The following is a 17,803-nucleotide window of genomic DNA, read 5'->3' as shown; positions in this document are numbered from 1 at the left end:
AAGTATAATAAATCACTTGGATAATATGTACACATCTTTAAAATTTCTTCTGTGTTCTCAATCTTGTGGATTGGTTTGTAGCAACAAAAAAACCTCCTTCACTATTCCGGTCTATCATGTGCCACCCTCTTCAGCTCCTCATACGTTGAACTGCCCATATCCTTGAACAAGTTGCAAAGATACAAGGCGCAATGAAAAATAAGAAATAAACCACTTACTAGGATGACAGCATCCGTAGTGTGTAATAGTGAGCATGTTTAGCTACCGTGCTAGAGGCCCCCGGTTCAATTCCCAGGCGGGGGGGGGGGTTCAAAATAAATATTATTAATTTTTCACTCTAATATTTATTTAATATTACCCTGGACTGGTACGTGAAGCGAAGGGCTTATCACCATTCCTTTATGTGTCAACTATCAAGATAACACTGCATTTAAATAATGCAGTGCCCTATGCACCATTGGAGTGCGGATAAGGGTTTGAAGATGATTAAATCAGCAGATAATTTGATTTATACTTAAGGGACTCCTAAATATTAGCAGTGAGCAACTTATGCAAGCTAGTATAAGTATGGGTCTACTCCGTGTTTCCTAGCCATTTTTGCTATTACCCTTTTCCTCTCCTATAGTACCTACTCCACTTAACTAACTAACCATCATGCCTCTTCCTCGCAGGGGTAGGCAGAGAGAGTAGAATGCCACACCAATCTGTCTTTGCAAACAAACTTTGCCCCTTTCATATTCATTTGCCTCCTCACACCCTGACAATTATTCCAACTCCTGACCTGACCACGCCCGATTATTAAAAATACTGGATCATGTCAAGTCTTCCTCTGCTTCTATTTTCAACTACATTCGCCTCATAAATTTGTTTTATTACTTTCTTCACTCATTCGTTCCACATGCCCAAACCATCTCGACACACCTTTTTTAATTTTATCGATAATGTTTATCTCAGCCTTGCATTCTTTCCTCATATCACCATTCGAACATCTATCATACATGTTTTTGCCTTACATTCATTTAAATATAACTACAACTTGATAATATTTAATACAATTTTAATTTGATGTTAGAAATGAAATGGAATGTGTAAAAGGTTCAATTGATTAAGTTACTTTGATGATTCTTGCTTGTAATTTGTAATTTGAAGATAGGAATAAACAAAAAAAAAATTTTTATACGTAGTAATGTAATAATGTCCGCCTCCGTAGTGTAATGGTCAGCACGCTCGGCTACCGTTCTGGAGGTCCCGGGTTCGATTCCCAAGGGGGGTAAAATAAATATTAGTGATTTTTTCACTAACCTCCTTCACTATTCCGGTCTATCATGTGCCACCCTCTTCAGCTCCTCATACGTTGAACTGCCCATATCTTTGAACAAGTTGCAAAGATACAAGGTGCAATGAAAAAAAAGAAATAAACCACTTACTAAGATGAGCATGTTTAGCTACCGTGCTAGAGGCCCCCGGTTCAATTCCCAGGCGGGGGGGGGGTTCAAAATAAATATTATTAATTTTTCACTCTAATATTTATTCAATATTACCCTGGACTGGTACCTGAAGCGGAGGGCTGATCACCTTTCCTTCATGTGTAAACGATCAAGATAACACTGCGTTTAAATGATGCAGTGCCCTATGCATCATTGGAGTGCGGATAAGGGTTTTATTATTATTATTAATGTAATAATGTTAGGCAGGCCTGAAAAATTAAGGTGCTTATTAAGTTTTATGGTGTACAGTAGTAGGCGTGAGCTAAATTAGGTTTCCTATTAAGCAAAGCCAATTTGAGTGTTTGGCTTGCTTCCAAATACAGATAAACTACATTTGGCCGAAGCTACCCGACACAAGGAGATAATTGTTCCATTTATAATTGTAATTGCAATATCATAATTTAATATTATTTGATATATGTTCATAATACGATTCATAAATTTTGTTTACCATATTCGTCGATAACTTGTGACGCACTGAGTGTTTTTTATGAATGATAATAATAATGTTTATTTAAAAATACATATGAATGTAATAATATGTAATGCTGAATAGTGATTATTATTACATAATTTAGTTTAAGTATTGTACGCTGAACTCCCTTTTTACGCATTTTTTTTTACATAACATGGTGCAAAAAAGTGGAGGATTTTTTTATATTCATTAAACCTTTAATAACTAAACATTTGTCTGGCGGACTACGCAATTAAAAACGTGAAACTTATCAAAAGTATTTATTAAAAATAGGAACCGGTTACATGGCACTTAAGTTTGGTTTATTAGGAATGAATGTAAGAGACATTTAACAATAAATCACTATTCCGCACAGGTACTACATATCGCTCACTCCTTTCAAGAACGTCATAAATCAAAAAACTTGATTTTTCAGTAGAACGTTTTTAAAGATTTAAAATATAACACAATGTATTAAAAATAAATATCAAGCGCCTCATTGAACTTTTTACTGTGCAACACATCTTTTTAGGTAAAACCTGAAGGTTATTTCTCCATTTGAAAAATATTAAGTATATTTCAAAAAATAATTAAACAATACCTTTTTATTCAAAATGCAAAAACAACATTTTCTGCCCTGTAGCGTGTAAATATTAAGTAAAAAATATGCCTCTTTTGGTGGGATACAGTACATTTTCTAGGCATTCTGAAAACATGCACAACTGAAAATTGATGATTTTTGATTTATGAGGTTATTGAAAGGAGTGAGCGATATGTCAATATTGTGCGATCCACAAATGGCATTGTATCTACAAATATAGTTCAGTTATCTAGATTTAACAATGCGTAACGGTAATTTGGACTTTCCTACATCCCTTGCATGTATGTACTTACTACTCAGTACTATGCGTAGAGAGATATGCGAAAGGGGCTAGGTGAATTATTTTTTTTACCTTTATTAAAAAAATAATAAATTCTTATTTTTATGGTCGGCTCTTATATTATTTGTCTTTGTCAATTGTACTTATAAAATTTGATCTTGAGTGTATTATATGTTGATTAACATATTTGTCTTATTAAAAGCAGTTTCATTAATGGCAATATTATGCTTAATAATATTCCCATTAATGAAACTGCTTTTAATCAGTTTTCTTATCTCATTCTAATTGCCGTATTTTTAAACATTACATCATATCTGGCAAAATGTACCACAGTGCAGTGGTCGGAAAACTCATTAGCGACAGAGCCAAATATCCATAGATTGAGGTTTAATTTTGAGAACCAAATTGGTTAAACTAAAAACTCGATAAGTAATTACACTATTTATTAGCTTAACACATTTTGGACGGGTTTTTTTTGTTTACGTCTGGGGACCGCTGGCGCCGGGATTTGATAATTGTGTACAAATAGTTGAGACCTTTACAAAGAGATTGGTACATAATACACATATAAAAGTTTAAAAAAATCCTTCTATTCTGACATTGAAATGAGGCCAGTGCAGAAGGTAAAAATACACTTCCCATCCTTAAGCATCAATTGACCGAACGGGAAAAATACCTTTCCTGTCCTTAGTGTGTTAATAAACAATAATTCAAGTTTTATATCTTAATTAAACAATAGGTACATTGAATAAAACTTAATATCATATTTAATAATTCTTTTATTAATTGATATTAATTAAATTGTAAGTAAGGTATCATAAAATTAAATCATGACAATGACTGACAATCGCATATAATCATAAATAATATGACCAATGGCTTTGCTCCTTTTAAAATTTTTGAATGAGTGGAGTTTATATGTAGTTGTTTTCAATTTAGGCGCGATTCCAGATAACCATCAATAATATGATTTCTCATTTTATTCTTTATGAGGTTCGTGTTCGAAAAATGTTGTTTGCATGAATTTGTACAAAAGAAATGAAAAAAGATAAAAATAGCATACGCTTGTTTTTTCAACTGATGAACTATGATTCAGGAATACTATTTCAGGTGTTAAAATGTCATGTCATCTGACAAGCAGGGTGTCGGTCGTGCACATTTGTGTCTGAGCCGCACTCAAGGGGTCAAAGAGTCGCATGCGGCTCGCAGGCCATGGTTTTCCGACCACTGTACTAGTACATTGTACGCACATAATTACCTTTCCGGGAGTATGGACGTAAATGAACGTCAGTACAAATTTTCCTTAAAGGAGTATCGACGTTAATGAACGTCAAAGTCCGTCTGTCAGTTAGTATGATATAACTTGTATAGCAATGACATCTGTGGATATTTGTGTGTAATTTTGTCATAATTGAAAAATATATCCACCAGGTGTTTTTTTAAAATTATTTTAACATAATTTATCTTTTGAATACATTAATACTTGATTTAATTATCTTTATAATACTTGATTTAATGAAAAAAATTTTTTTCATTTTTCATCACATCAATTTTTGTACTCCCGGAAAGGCTAAAGTACCATTGATTTACTAAACTAAAAATCTAAGCTAACCATGACGCTGCTTCACCGCAGGGGTAGGTAGAAAGAATAGAAAGCCACACCACTTTGTGTTTGCAAACATTATTAAGTTTTTCTACATTCATGGATCTCCACATACATACCCCCTGTTTATTATCTTCCTCCTGATCAAACTACTTTCAAGTATTTTATATACTTGATCATGCTTTTCATGCAAAGTTTTCTTTGGTATTTCTCTGCTCCTATTTTCAACTACATTCGCTTCATAAATTTGTTTTACTGTTTCTCACTCATTCTCTCCACATGTCCAAGCCACCTTATCATTTTATCCACCCAGATTTACATTCACTTATTTAAAAACCATAACTTTAGATTTGCCGACTTTCCTCCACAAATCACTTTATACACTTTTGTCACCAATATTTGCAGGTCTTCTCTGCTATCGGCAAGAAGCACAACCTCGTCAGCATACAAAAGGCAACACACTCTCAAATTGTTCATTTTAGCTCCTATATTTAAACCTTTCAGCTCTTTCATGCAACTTTCCTTACATAAATTAGCATGAAGAACTTTATAAAAAAGAGTTATTAATCGTCGGGTATGTATGAGGAGATGCATGAATGTAGAAGAGGCAAAGAATGTTTGCAAAGACAGTGGTGTGGCGTTCGATTCTCTCTGCCTACCCCTGCGGAGAAGCGGCGTGATGGTTAGTTAGTTAGTTAGTTTTTTAGTTATTAATAGTAACAAGCTAATTAGCTTTTATCATGGTATTTTTTTTAATCATTTCAATAAATGTACCTATAATTCATAACTATGTTAACATAACTGGTTTACAAAGAGTGATTATTGTAATGTGTCCTTTGAACATTGCAGCATGGAATGGGTATACCCTCCGTTGGTATTTTGCTGCACGAGATGATTAAGTTGATGTACCACGCTCGAGTGAAGGATCCTATCTTTTTCCGCATCGGGACTTGCGGAGGTATTGGTATGGAAGGCGGCACCGTTATCATCTCTGAAGAAGCTGTCGATGGAGCTCTCAATAACTATCTGGACTTGGTGAGCTAAGAAAAAATACATTTCATTAAACAAATATGTCTGGTCACCCATTATATGTAAAGAAACATATTTTGAAAGAAGGCGTTAGAATGCAGTTAACAAAAGGTCTCTTAAGCATGGAAGCACCATATTTAGGTAGGTGCTATAGTTGGGTGGACATCGGACTGTGAAACTGGCATCGCGGGTTCGATTCTCATCATTTGCAAAATGAATTTAGGGAATATTTCATTTGAAATGTTCTGGATGTTTGTAATATATTTTTCACATCTACCTTCCTCATCCTTACTTTCCTACCTCCTGACGAGCCCCTGAAAATAGACTCTTCGGGTTGTTCATTTATGAAAAATTAATAAAAGCGTATCTTAAAAGAACACATGGAGGTCATTCCAGGGGTGCCCAAAGTAAAAGATGAGATTTTACACTCTAATATATAAGAAAAAGAATTAGAAGTATATTAAATTCAATAAAAGTTGTATGATTCTGACGGGGATGTTGATGATATGGACTGGTGAGACACTGACACTCCACAAAACAATCAGAGCTTTAGTGGAACTCCAGGAATTAAAAAAAATCCAGAAAACTCTGAAAATGAAGATGGTTTTGTCTCTATGTTTATTACCGATTAATTTTTGGAGAAAATTGCCGATGCGTGGGGTTATAAGCGTATATCTTATATATTTACGTGTGGTCGTTAATGTGTTAATAGCCCACAGTGCTTTTTCAATAAAAATTGTCATATTTTACTTGAACGTTGTGTGAGACACATTAATGCTTGTGGTAGTCAAACCATTAGGAGATATGTATATATCATTACTTTTCTCTCATTTCAGATGGTTCTTGGTAAGAGTGTTAAGCGTCCGGCGAAATTGGATAAGAAGCTTGTCCGTGAGCTGAAGGGTCTTGCTGATCCTGAGGATCCTTATGATACAGTCACCGGAAGGACTATGTGCACATACGATTTCTACGAAGGTATATAAACTAAAGACTGTATCAGCTCTTTTAAATACTCACTTTTCCACCTTTGTCGAGATGTCTATAATATCTCTTCTTATAATTTTAGGGCAAGGCAGATTAGACGGTGCTTTCTGTGATTTCTCTGAACACGACAAGCAAGAGTACTTGGAAAGTATTCATAAAGGAGGTGTCGTGAATATTGAGATGGAATCACTCGCTTTTGCTGCACTCACGCATCACGCTGGTATTAAGGCAGCCGTCATATGTGTCACTCTGTTGGATCGTCTCAAAGGAGATCAGGTAACCATTCATGAAGCTCAGGGATTACCCCTTTTATTATTTGTTCTTTAATTAATTCTCTAGTCTATGTGGAAAATTATAAATGTTACATGTATGTGTCTCATCTGAACACCCAATGGCAATTTTGTACAAGAAACTCAAGAAACCTCAAGAAATCTCAAGAAACGTCAATGAAATAAATGTATTTCCATGAACTTCTAGTATTTCTATGGACAGACCATGCAGTTATGGACCTTGCTTACCTAGATGCTAATTTTTTACTATTTTTCACAGACATTTCCAAATACTTGTGCACAAATCTGAATTATCTCCGCTTAGTATTTATTTTTAACATTTTTGACATCTCAGCCTAGATGAAGAAGAATATGGAAGTTAGGGTATTTACAGGGTTATAACCATCTTAGGCCCTGTAAATGCCCAGACTTCCATATTCTTCTTCATCTATCAAAATTTTGTCTTATATGAGTTTTTTACTTTATGGTTAAATAATTTGTGACACTCTCCTCTTATCATTCATCGTTCACATTGTTTAAAACCATTTAAAATTAAGTGGTATTACTCAAAGTGAACAATGAATGATAAGGATAATGTTATAGGGAGAGTTTTGATAAATATTTTAAAGATGTATTTTTGGTTTGGAGTACTAAAGGATTATATTTTATGTGTTTAGGTCTGTGCTCCCAAGGAAGTTCTTCATGAATGGCAGGAACGTCCCACTAAATTGGTGTCGCGCTATATCAAGCGATACCTTCAGACGAAGGGACGCATCTCTCTCGATGGACACGGCTCCATGTGTGTTAAGAGTCCCAGAAGATTCAAGCTCGTACAACAAGAATCCGAGAACTACGATTAATTCCTCGGTGCCAATGTGTGCTCACTGTGTTATTTTATTCATTTGATGATAATTTATATGTAGAATTCTAAGATGTTTATTTTTGTAAAGTTTTCATGCACATCGTATGCTTGTTTATTAGTAATTGTTGTTTGTGTTATTAGGCACATTCCTAACTCAATTTTCAAAAACTAAATAGATATGTATACATATTATATTACGGAAATTAACTCCAATGCTATGTGGTACTTGAAATTAAACATTACGATATACACATAAAAAGCTGTAATTTAAATTATTGTGGAAGAAAAGCACTAATTAATGTATGTCGTTCAGATGGGGTTTTTCCAGCTTTGTTCACGTTCCTCAATTCAACTAAAATATTTACATGTTTGAGGTTTCAATGTATGCATAATGTAGTGGTTAGTATTTGTCATAAGTGAAAGAAAAGTTAAGAATTATGTGATTGGATATATCCAAAAATTTTCAGTAGATTGTGATAATTATTTATAAAGAAATTTGAAGTAAACGAAATTTAATAGAAACTGGCAGTGGATAAAAGTTAACTTAAAGTGATTTATTGTACACGCCGGTAATATATGACATTGTTTAAGAACGGTCTTAAACAATGTCATATATTACCGGCGTGTACAATAAATCACTTTAAGTTAACTAACGGAAAGAGAATGTTACATCTTGACGAAAGCTAATTTTTAGGCTATATAAATAAGCACCTTTCCTTTGCTGAAACACAGACCACCTAAATTTAATAATACTTTAATGATGTTAAACATAATGTACGCTTTAAATATTAAGGAAGGTGACAAGTATTTATTCATAAATATTATATCAAATAGAAAATGTTATGATGGAAAGTAGAATGCAATAAAATGTGTTGATTATTTGATATTTGATATCTATTAATGAACTCGTTTATTTGTTTCAAATTTTGAAAAAAATATTGTTGTTAATCATGTCCATGACATTTTGAGCATTAAATTATATAGACATTGTTATAATGTATTGTATTTGGCTTTAACATTAAATGTGCAGTGTATTTCGATGTCAACATAACAACGATCCTAACTGTAAAAGCCTTTATTGTGATTTTTATAGAATTTTATCAATGTTTTAAAGTAAATGTAATATGCACCTGCTTCAAAATAAGAGTGAGGAGAAGGCTGGCACACATTGTGTTCATTTACAATCTTTCAACATAGAACGACATAATTATAAAGAAGACCGGACTATATTTAATATAGACTTTTAAAATTGGTAGTTATAAGATCTACAGTGAATTCTTAACCGCTATGTATTTGGGGATATTCCATCATCATTTGATAATAAAAATGAGTATTGGATATCAATTCTCATCTGATTATAAATTTTCAAAGAGATCAGTCTAAAATTGAAACTATTAAAGTTTGTTGAACTGAATCACATTTACCTACATATCTTTCTATCCGAGGACTGATTCATATAGTTTTTATGTTAAAACTTTTCCTCTATATAAGGCATGTTACTTGCTAAAGATTTGAAAGGATATAAAATAATCAATAAATGTGATCTTATGACATTTGATTAATAAAAGAAAGCATAATAATACAGGTGACTATTATTATATATTAAAATATCTTTACAAAAACATGCCAAGCATGGTAGCCCCTACACTATGGAGGCAGACAAATGTTAAATATTGTTATATTTATCTTTAAAAATTTAAATATTAAATAATCAGTGCATCAATCAGTTTTTGTTTCACACTTGTGTTTAAGGATGTTTCAAATTTGTAAAAATATAAGCCAAATATGTGCCGCTTTCTCGTACCTCTAAATTCAATGTTGTTATTAGATTGTCATATTAATTATATTATTATAATAAACATATTGCATATTGTTGTATCTATAAAGTATATTAGTATAAGTAAACACAAAATGAATGTGCTTTTAAAGTGATTGATCAAAGATTTTCATTGGTTTTATTCCTGACAAGAAACTGTTGTGAAAAGATTAGATAAAAGAAAAATACAAATTTTCAATAATTGTGACAATTGTATTTTCATATTCAGACAACGGTGATGAACTTTATTCCAACAAACTTATATTCCCATGGAAGGATTCTATCTACTACCCAGTCAAGATAACTTTATAATCGCTAGAAATAAACTTGCAATTTTAACTGAACTTCTTTGCTGTTTACAGTATGCAGTATGGAAGTTTAAGTGAAGAAATCTAAATATAAAAGAAAACCTTCCTATAAGAAATATATATTTAAAGCCCTCAACTCCAATGTTGAAATAATCCATATCAGACCAGTGTTGGAAATTATTGTTTCGGTACATCTCATGAGTTATGATCATTACATATATACACTATATGTGTGCATGTCCGATGCATTCAAAATCAAATCTTACCTTGTGAAACAAGGATTTATAGTAGCGTTACATTATCATGTTACATATAATTCATATGCATAATATATTTATCACAAAATGTTGAAAATAAATAAATAAATTGTTTAAATCTTCCCACTTGTTTTATTACAAATTCAGAAATGATTAATATTTTCATAAGCTCCAATCTACAATTGCTGGAATTTATCAGGAACATTATCAACATAGATAATCCAAGTGCATATAAACTTAACTTTATTTCTGGATTTTTATTTTTAACAAATTCTGCATATCAAAAAAATTGTCAATAATGATTGAATCGTAATGACCATAAAAAATATTATATTTTATCAAATAGAAGCAAAGTTAAATTTATCTAGACTTGATTATCTGTATACAACAAACCCAGTTTGTATTTTCACCTGTTGATGAGAAAATCTGTAGTTTTTTAAACAAGTCGTGTTTTTTATATCACGATTAACTCAAAAAGTGGTCTTATACGAGAGTTTTATTATGCAATATCCCATAAATAATTTGTTTTTTTTGGTGTACTTTGTTTAACATGATTCGAAGGCATGGCCTAGGTGATGCTGTGTATGATAGAAGGACCCGAGGACGAGGAGAGCTGACCCCAACAGTCTATAAAGACGATAAGTTGGGATGGAGCTAGGAGGAAGAGAAGCGTAATTTGTTTATCACAGTAAATTAGAGAATACAGGTATTTGATAAATAGATATACAATAGAAATAATAAAAAAAACACTTTTTTTTATATATATTTATTTGGGTTGCGGATCGAATACTTAAAAGCAACATAAAAAAATGTTCAGTAGGAAATTTTACAGGCAAGATTTTTTTACATCAAAATTTAAATGGTCTGGAAAATGCTATTACTATTTATGCAATTACAAATACATAGATAAAATTAAATATGTACAATTTTTAATTACAAATTATCATTATTTTAGAGAATGCTATGTGTTGAAAAATATTTTCGCTTTTTCCAATTGAAAATTAAGCTTTATTCGCTTCGATAGTAAACTTCAGCATTTTATAATTGTTCACGAGTTAAGGAAGACTGGGATCTAAAGTAACACTGGTTCAAAGTTACAAGATACAATGCGCTTCTCTCCCTTCCTTTTTTACTTGGTAACCATCTTTGTAAATTGACACACAATTAAAAATTCTCTTGCAAGTTACCACGGTTTTTGGAAGTTACTTTGCGAGAGTGTAATGAAATGCACGTATTGGTGTGTATGACAAGATGCGTGAAGTGGAAGAGGCAAAGATTGTTTGCAGAGATAGATCGCTTCGTTGGTCTGCCCGTCAACCTTGGGGTTGGCCGTGCAATACAATGTGGGGGAGTCTGGATGGTTCCATTGTCTTCTTCTTTGCTTTCTCCACCTAACGACATCTTCAATATCGCATATTCCTCTTATCCTTGTGTTCATTATTCTATTTCATAGACTGTTGCCATATATACTCCTTAGGGCTTTTGTGGACTACCCGGAATTACATGGAATTTTACCGTCCGGCACGTCAGTTAGCGTTTTAAAACGATGATTGGCTTGGATTGGCTTGTGGTTTTGTCCATCGTTCTTCGGATCGGTGCTCTTGATTGGTGCATGAACACGTTGCGTGTAAATTCAATCACGCTAAACTGTCGTAGTCGCTTTCATTTTTCAAAACCGGACTGCCGGACGGTAAAATTCCATGTAGTTAGAAAAAATGTCACTTTAGAACCAGATCACTGTATATATTATATTTCCTTTGATATTACCGACATTTTGAAACATAAAATAAAAATACATTATACATAATACAATTTAAAGTGCTAAGTATGTATAGCAAAAAATAAATAAAATATAAAATTGATTCTGTGATTTCAATATTACATAGGCTGTTATCAAATTACATAATTTTACTATTATTTTCATATCATAACATATGCATAAGATAACTTAGTACATTTTCCGTCCTACACAGATATCAATTTTTATATTCAGAGGAGGAATGTAGTATTTTAATAGTATAATTATGTCAATTTCAATATTGAGATGAAAGAACTTGTCTCAAATATGATGGAATTATTAATAAATTATTTATAAATGTATTTCTGAGAGACGATCATGGCGACAGAAAAGACTGAGATCCAATTTCACGGGGTAGATTTTATTTTTTTTTTAATTACCTTATGTCCAAGTGACTCTGAAATCTAGCTACACCTTGTGGAACACCGCTTATCTTGGCCCTACTTAGGCTTCAACTTTATAAGTTTTATAGCTTATACCTACTCGTGAGTGGATTTACTCTTCATGTTTAAAGTTAGTTAATTTCTTTCAATTCATGAGTGGAAAATTCTAGGCAAAAACACTCGCTATCTCTCTAAAAGCATGAATTTATACAGTTCAATGATTATAGGTTAGCAATGAAGTTACTTAGGTACAAAAGATATTTTAATTTTTGCATATGGCATCATACGTCAATAATATTTGACATTTGTGAATTGGACAGCTGCAGTATACAAACAGATTTAGGGTGGCGCAAAACTAATCATCAAAATTAGTTTTTTACTAAATGTCCGCCTCCGTAGCGTAATGGTCAGCATGCTCGCCTACCGTTCTGGAGGTCCTGGGTTCGATTCCCAGGGGGGTTTAATAAATATAAGTGATTTTTTTACTCTAATATTTATTCAATATTACACTGGACTGATACCTAAAGTGGAGGGCTGATCACCTGTCCTTCATGTGTAATCGATCGAGATAATACTGCGTTTATATGAAGCAGTGCCCTATGCACCATTGGGGTGCGGTAAGGGATTTATTATTATTTTTTCAAAATAAAAAAAAATGCGTGATGGTAATCTTTATTTGAACCTTTATAATTTTTTTCTGTTAAGTGGAAAATATGATATCCGTCAAGTGGCTGCCGCCAGTGTTGATACACATTTGTGCCGGTTTTATCAATCTGTTTGTGTACTGCAAGTGTCTAGTTTACAAACGTCAAATATGATTGACGTACGACGCCATTTGCAAAAGTTATAACATCTTCCGATAGGGTGATCAATTTTGCGCCACCTGTATATGATTTTAGTTCTATGATTTGACGTGTGGGTTTACATAGGAAATGAGTTAGGGTAAGTCATCTATCTCTTTTTACACATGGCCATCACTTGTTCTATCTCGTTTTTCATAGAAATGATACCATTTTTTTTTATTCTTGCGATTGATTTGATAAACAAACTTCTACTGAATTTTGTCCCTTGATAATGTTAGTACGCTATAGTTAGTGAAGATCTGAATTCAATATTTTCTGTCGGAATGATTGCTCCCATGTACTCTGTACCGGTCCTTTCAGAAGGTCAATAGTCATATATCCAGAAGAAAAACGGATTAAATAATAGTAATAAATCTACTAATTCAGAAAATTTTCAACTAATACATGGATGTAAATAAATACAATGAATGTACGCAGTTGCAAAATAATAACACGAGAGAAATATGTATTTATTGACTTATAATATGACTTGTAAATAATCAAAACAAAAAAAATCGTTTCTTCAAATGGATATATGACTAAAAGCTTCTCAAGTACAGATTTCGTACCCATAGAATGACAAGGTTCCAAATTATTTCGCGACGCATCTAAGATTTTATTTATCATTATCTTAGTGCACATTAATATAATTTTTAGTAATTTTTAATTGAAGCCTAATTAAATTGAAAAAAAAGTGAGAATTAGTCATTAATGTCAATCAAAGTAACACGACGTAAATAAAATAATCATATCTATATTTTTTCCTGAAAATAAACGTAGAATTTAGTTATTTTTATAAAAGTTTATTTTTGTGATTTTTTGAACGACACATATATATGTATTATTTATGTATAACATATGTTTTAAATCATTCTTGAATTTCAGATAAAATGAATATACACAATGAAAAGTAGTCGAAAAATATAAAATGGAACCTTTTGCACCATTTAACGAAATTTAAAGAAATTACATAAAGATGTAATAAAACAATAGCTTATAGTTTTTTTTTGACCTGTGACTGGGTTTCACAGATGATGCCACGTAATAACCAGTCAGTAAAGACGAAACCCGGTCACTGGTCAGATAAAATAAACGAGGAAAAAACTACAATTTTGTTGTTTTATTATATAAAATGCAGTTCCACCAAGAAACGTCAGAACAAAACCTAAATTGAAATTTCTTTGTCTTTCCTTGTCATTCTATCTATGTATATCAGTGATCCATAACTTCGGCGATATCGCCGCTTCAGTGAGCGATTGAATCGCTTGATAGTTGGTCTAAAGTTAAAAGTGGCCAACCACTAAAACGGAGGTCTTGGGACCTCCGTTTTAGATTTACGATTTGTTGACGTAAAGCAGTGTTTTTTCAGCGTACTTAGAGACACTCAAATGGTTTTATATTACAAATGAACACGCAAAGTAGGTAATGTTCACAAAAAATTATAGGATTTGAAAAAAAAATACATTTGATACATTGCAATTATTAATTACTTATGAAAATCACCTTTTATGATGTGTTTTTTTTAATTTTTTTATTTTAATTTTAATTTTATTATTTCTGAATTTTAAATTAATTTATGGCTATACGCACAATATTTGAGTACACGTGCAAAAAGGATTACAATCTATTATCACAAAGAGTTACAATAACATATTGACTTAAATGTTTAAATATAGGCAAACCACGCATCATTCATATCAAAATAATTCTCTCAGTACCTCAGTTCTCACTTAATTTAACGTTATAGGAATTATGATTATACCCTAAATTATTAAATGGCATTCGTAGATAAATAATTGAGCACAAATTCGGCATAGTTGACGAGATATTTTTTTTGGAAAACATCAGTTTGCTAGCTACTATTAAAGAGTGAAATTGAAATGATGGATTTACTTTGCTCTTTAACATAACGTGACATCTCTTTATATCACGCATAGCCCCGGTAATTTTGTTCAGTCCGAGCAAGAAATTGGAATGTAAAAAAGGAGCGTGATCAAATTTAATGTACAAAAACTTTCGATTTAGGAATACATGTTATTGATGCTAATTATTTAACCAAATAGTTTTTACTCTTTTTTTGCAAGATAATGTTTTATAAAGATAGAAATTTCATCAAGGCGTCGTAAATAAGACGAGGATTTGTGGTGCCATCCGCAGTGTACCTGACTCCTCTAAGGCTTCCATCATCGTGACTAACCACTCCATACTCCCCGACTATGAATCCGTCAGCAGTACGCTCTTCCACTCTGTATTTCCTGAAGTTCCTCCCTTCCACCACGTAGCCTACTTTCTGTCCATCGTCCTGGGGCTTTTCTTGAACTCCGTGCGTTCTTCCATTACTCTCGACACTTACAGACTCGTCCACTTCGTAATTCTGTTCTTCCGGCCTTCTTAGGCGACCATGAGAATGGGAGTTATTTTTCTCATTGTTAGATACATACTCAGCGGGGTTCACCGACCGATTTGCGTCATCGTGACTGTTTTCTATACCGGCGTTTCCCTGTTCCGGTTGACTCGGTGGTTTTATTTCATCTCGGGCGTGCTCATGTTGATCGGAGATAATAGCGGGAGGGTACACGGTGGCCGGTTGGCTATAAACCTTGGCCGGCTCCCCGTACACTTTGGACGGTTCACCGTACACCTTCGATGGCTCGCCGTATACTTTCGACGGCTCTCCGTACACTTTCGCCGGCTCGCTGTAATACTTGGCCGGTTCGGAGTAAATCATTTCCTGCTGTCCGTAAACTTTTGACGGTTCGCTATAAACTTTCGAGGGCTCGGAATAAACCTTCGAAGGTTCGCTATAGACGCGGGGAAGGCTGGGCACGGTGTTTTGATGATTGATATTTTCAGATATTATCTCTTTCTCAATTTGCAAAATATCAAGATTATTTTTAACGTTTTCTTCAATTTCGACGTTATCCTTTTTAGGGTCTACGACAAAGTCGTCCGCGTGGTTGATTATCGTTACGTAACCGGCTGACGCTTCGGTAGCTACGTGATCGGATCTAGTGGAAGGATTCCAACCATCGACAGTGGTACGTTTAGTATCACCAAATGTATTGATGATCGAACTATACGAATATGATCGAGGTCTTTGTCCTTCTTTAGGTTGAGAATGGTACGAAAAGGACCTTTGATAAGGGTGCAATTCTTGCCTTTTTCGATTGAGTTCTCTTTCTTTCTGTTGTAAAATATAATCCGGATTAGCGCCGATGATTGCTCCGGGTAAAGTAGACACGGTGTGCCTGTTGGATGGTACTCCTCGGTGGTAATCGGGGTTGCCGTGCGGATGGTGGGACGGTCGCCAGGTTGTCGGACTCTCGTCCAGAAATTTGTTAATCAAAGCGCCGGATTTGATTTTCCTGGCCGTATCTGCGGCGCTAGAAATCACCGGCAACTGCTGGTTATGGTTGACTCGCGGACTATTATTACCGCGGCCCACGGCTACCGAAGAAGTTACCCGGACACCGATTATCTTTGGTGACTCATCCTGAGAATGTATCAATTCTCCGAAGGAATTTGTAGCGAGTTCACTTTTTATATGGTCATTATCTCTGTAATAACTCGAGTCAGCTACGTCAAGGTCATCTTTACGATTATCTCTATCGTTTTTATTTATTTCTTTATCGATATTTACTTTCGGATTATCTTTTTTATTACTTCTAGAATTTCTCGTGACAGGAGACAAGTTTTCTGATGAAGAATGTATATCTATAACGTCCGACAAACTTACTCGTTTTTCTTGATTTATTCTAGGTGCTTCAGTTTTCGTTACATCGTCAATAATATGTTCATTCGCAGTATCGCTTCCAAGGAAGACATTCAGAATTTCAGATCCAGAGATGTCTTCAGAACCACGGCGAGTGAATGGCGATCCAGTGACTCCGGGAGTCCCTCTGAGCATGGTATGTAGACTTATCTGAAATAAAAGGAAAGAAAAATATATTAATCATCGTGTAATAAACGTTGATAAATGTTTAGCTTAATGCTCCAAATAATAGGTTTTAAACAAGACATTCTATTGTATTTTATACACTTAACAACATTTTGAGTGTGTCCAAATACTTTTTCACAAATCTGGATTATCTCCAATTAAGAATTATTATTCATATTATTTTTTGACATCTCATCAAATATTTGGACACACTCAAAATGTTGTTAAGTGTATAAAACTAACTATAAGTGTATTATACTTTAACTATAAACGCTTTAACTATATATGAAAGGCGAAGTGTACAACTTTGATAGAAAACAGAAGTCTACCTTGGACAAATTGTGATTTGAACTGATTTGTAGAATTGTTGAACAGGTAGAAGGCCGGGATCTCAGGTCGTTAGCAAATTACCTGAACGCTTTTAAAAGAACAATAATTAATCGCTATAATGAGAACGATGTATTACAATGTCACGTTAATTAGCCGCATTATAGCGTAGATAATAAATATTCATGAATCATTTTAAGATAAAGGGAGTGTGAACGTGTTCCTTATAAATCTGGTGATCCATACACCAACTGAGCGTTAAACGAACGAATCGATGACTACTTTTGGATAAGGATCGAGCAATTTATGTTGCTCACGTGCGATTGTTCTTTATAGTCATTACGTTTATGCAGATACAGTTTTGATATTGTATCTTACACCTTGCATATGTACGCAATATAATATTATCTTGTTTCGAATCTCGCGTGTAAATCAAGTCTCTCATTTTCTGAACAATCCTGTCTGCGAGAACACCAAAGGGAAGTGAGAGATATACATATATTAACAGGTTAGTTATTTTTTTTCATAACCAACCTACTGTGAAATAACGATGTAATCAAGATTTA

At 33.5% G+C, this 17,803-nt stretch overlaps 2 protein-coding genes across 3 annotated transcripts in view; one reads left to right on the top strand and one right to left on the bottom strand.

The window, feature by feature from the left end:
* The window catches only part of LOC148311077 (uridine phosphorylase 1), a 30,217-nt gene extending 21,068 nt beyond the window's left edge, over nt 1–9,149 (top strand). The window contains exons 4-8 of one of the 2 annotated variants that reach the window (XR_015837310.1): nt 5,275–5,460; nt 6,291–6,429; nt 6,521–6,714; nt 7,385–8,153; nt 8,215–9,149. Coding sequence is in view for 1 of the 2 variants with exons in the window: in XM_088257274.1 (XP_088113400.1) it covers nt 5,275–5,460; nt 6,291–6,429; nt 6,521–6,714; nt 7,385–7,567 (702 nt within the window). In the remaining variant the exon portion in view is untranslated. Of the gene's footprint in view, nt 1–5,274; nt 5,461–6,290; nt 6,430–6,520; nt 6,715–7,384; nt 8,154–8,214 lie in introns of those variants that run through there. The other variant, XM_088257274.1, reaches the window with a different exon arrangement.
* Nucleotides 9,150–14,489: 5,340 nt separating this feature from the next.
* The window catches only part of LOC148311076 (uncharacterized), a 111,610-nt gene continuing 108,296 nt past the window's right edge, over nt 14,490–17,803 (bottom strand). Inside the window, exon 2 of the mRNA XM_088257273.1 lies at nt 14,490–16,895. Coding sequence (XP_088113399.1) covers nt 15,066–16,895 — 1,830 coding nt within the window. The 3' untranslated portion in view covers nt 14,490–15,065. The remainder of the gene's footprint in view (nt 16,896–17,803) is intronic.

The sequence above is a fragment of the Brachycentrus maculatus genome, unplaced genomic scaffold, assembly GCF_059751285.1.
Source record: "Brachycentrus maculatus isolate JH-2025_06_01 unplaced genomic scaffold, ASM5975128v1 h1tg000077l, whole genome shotgun sequence".
NCBI classification, from domain to species: Eukaryota; Metazoa; Arthropoda; class Insecta; order Trichoptera; family Brachycentridae; genus Brachycentrus; species Brachycentrus maculatus.
The sequence above is the reverse complement of the archived record's forward strand: the minus strand, read 5'-3'. Positions and strand labels throughout refer to the sequence as shown.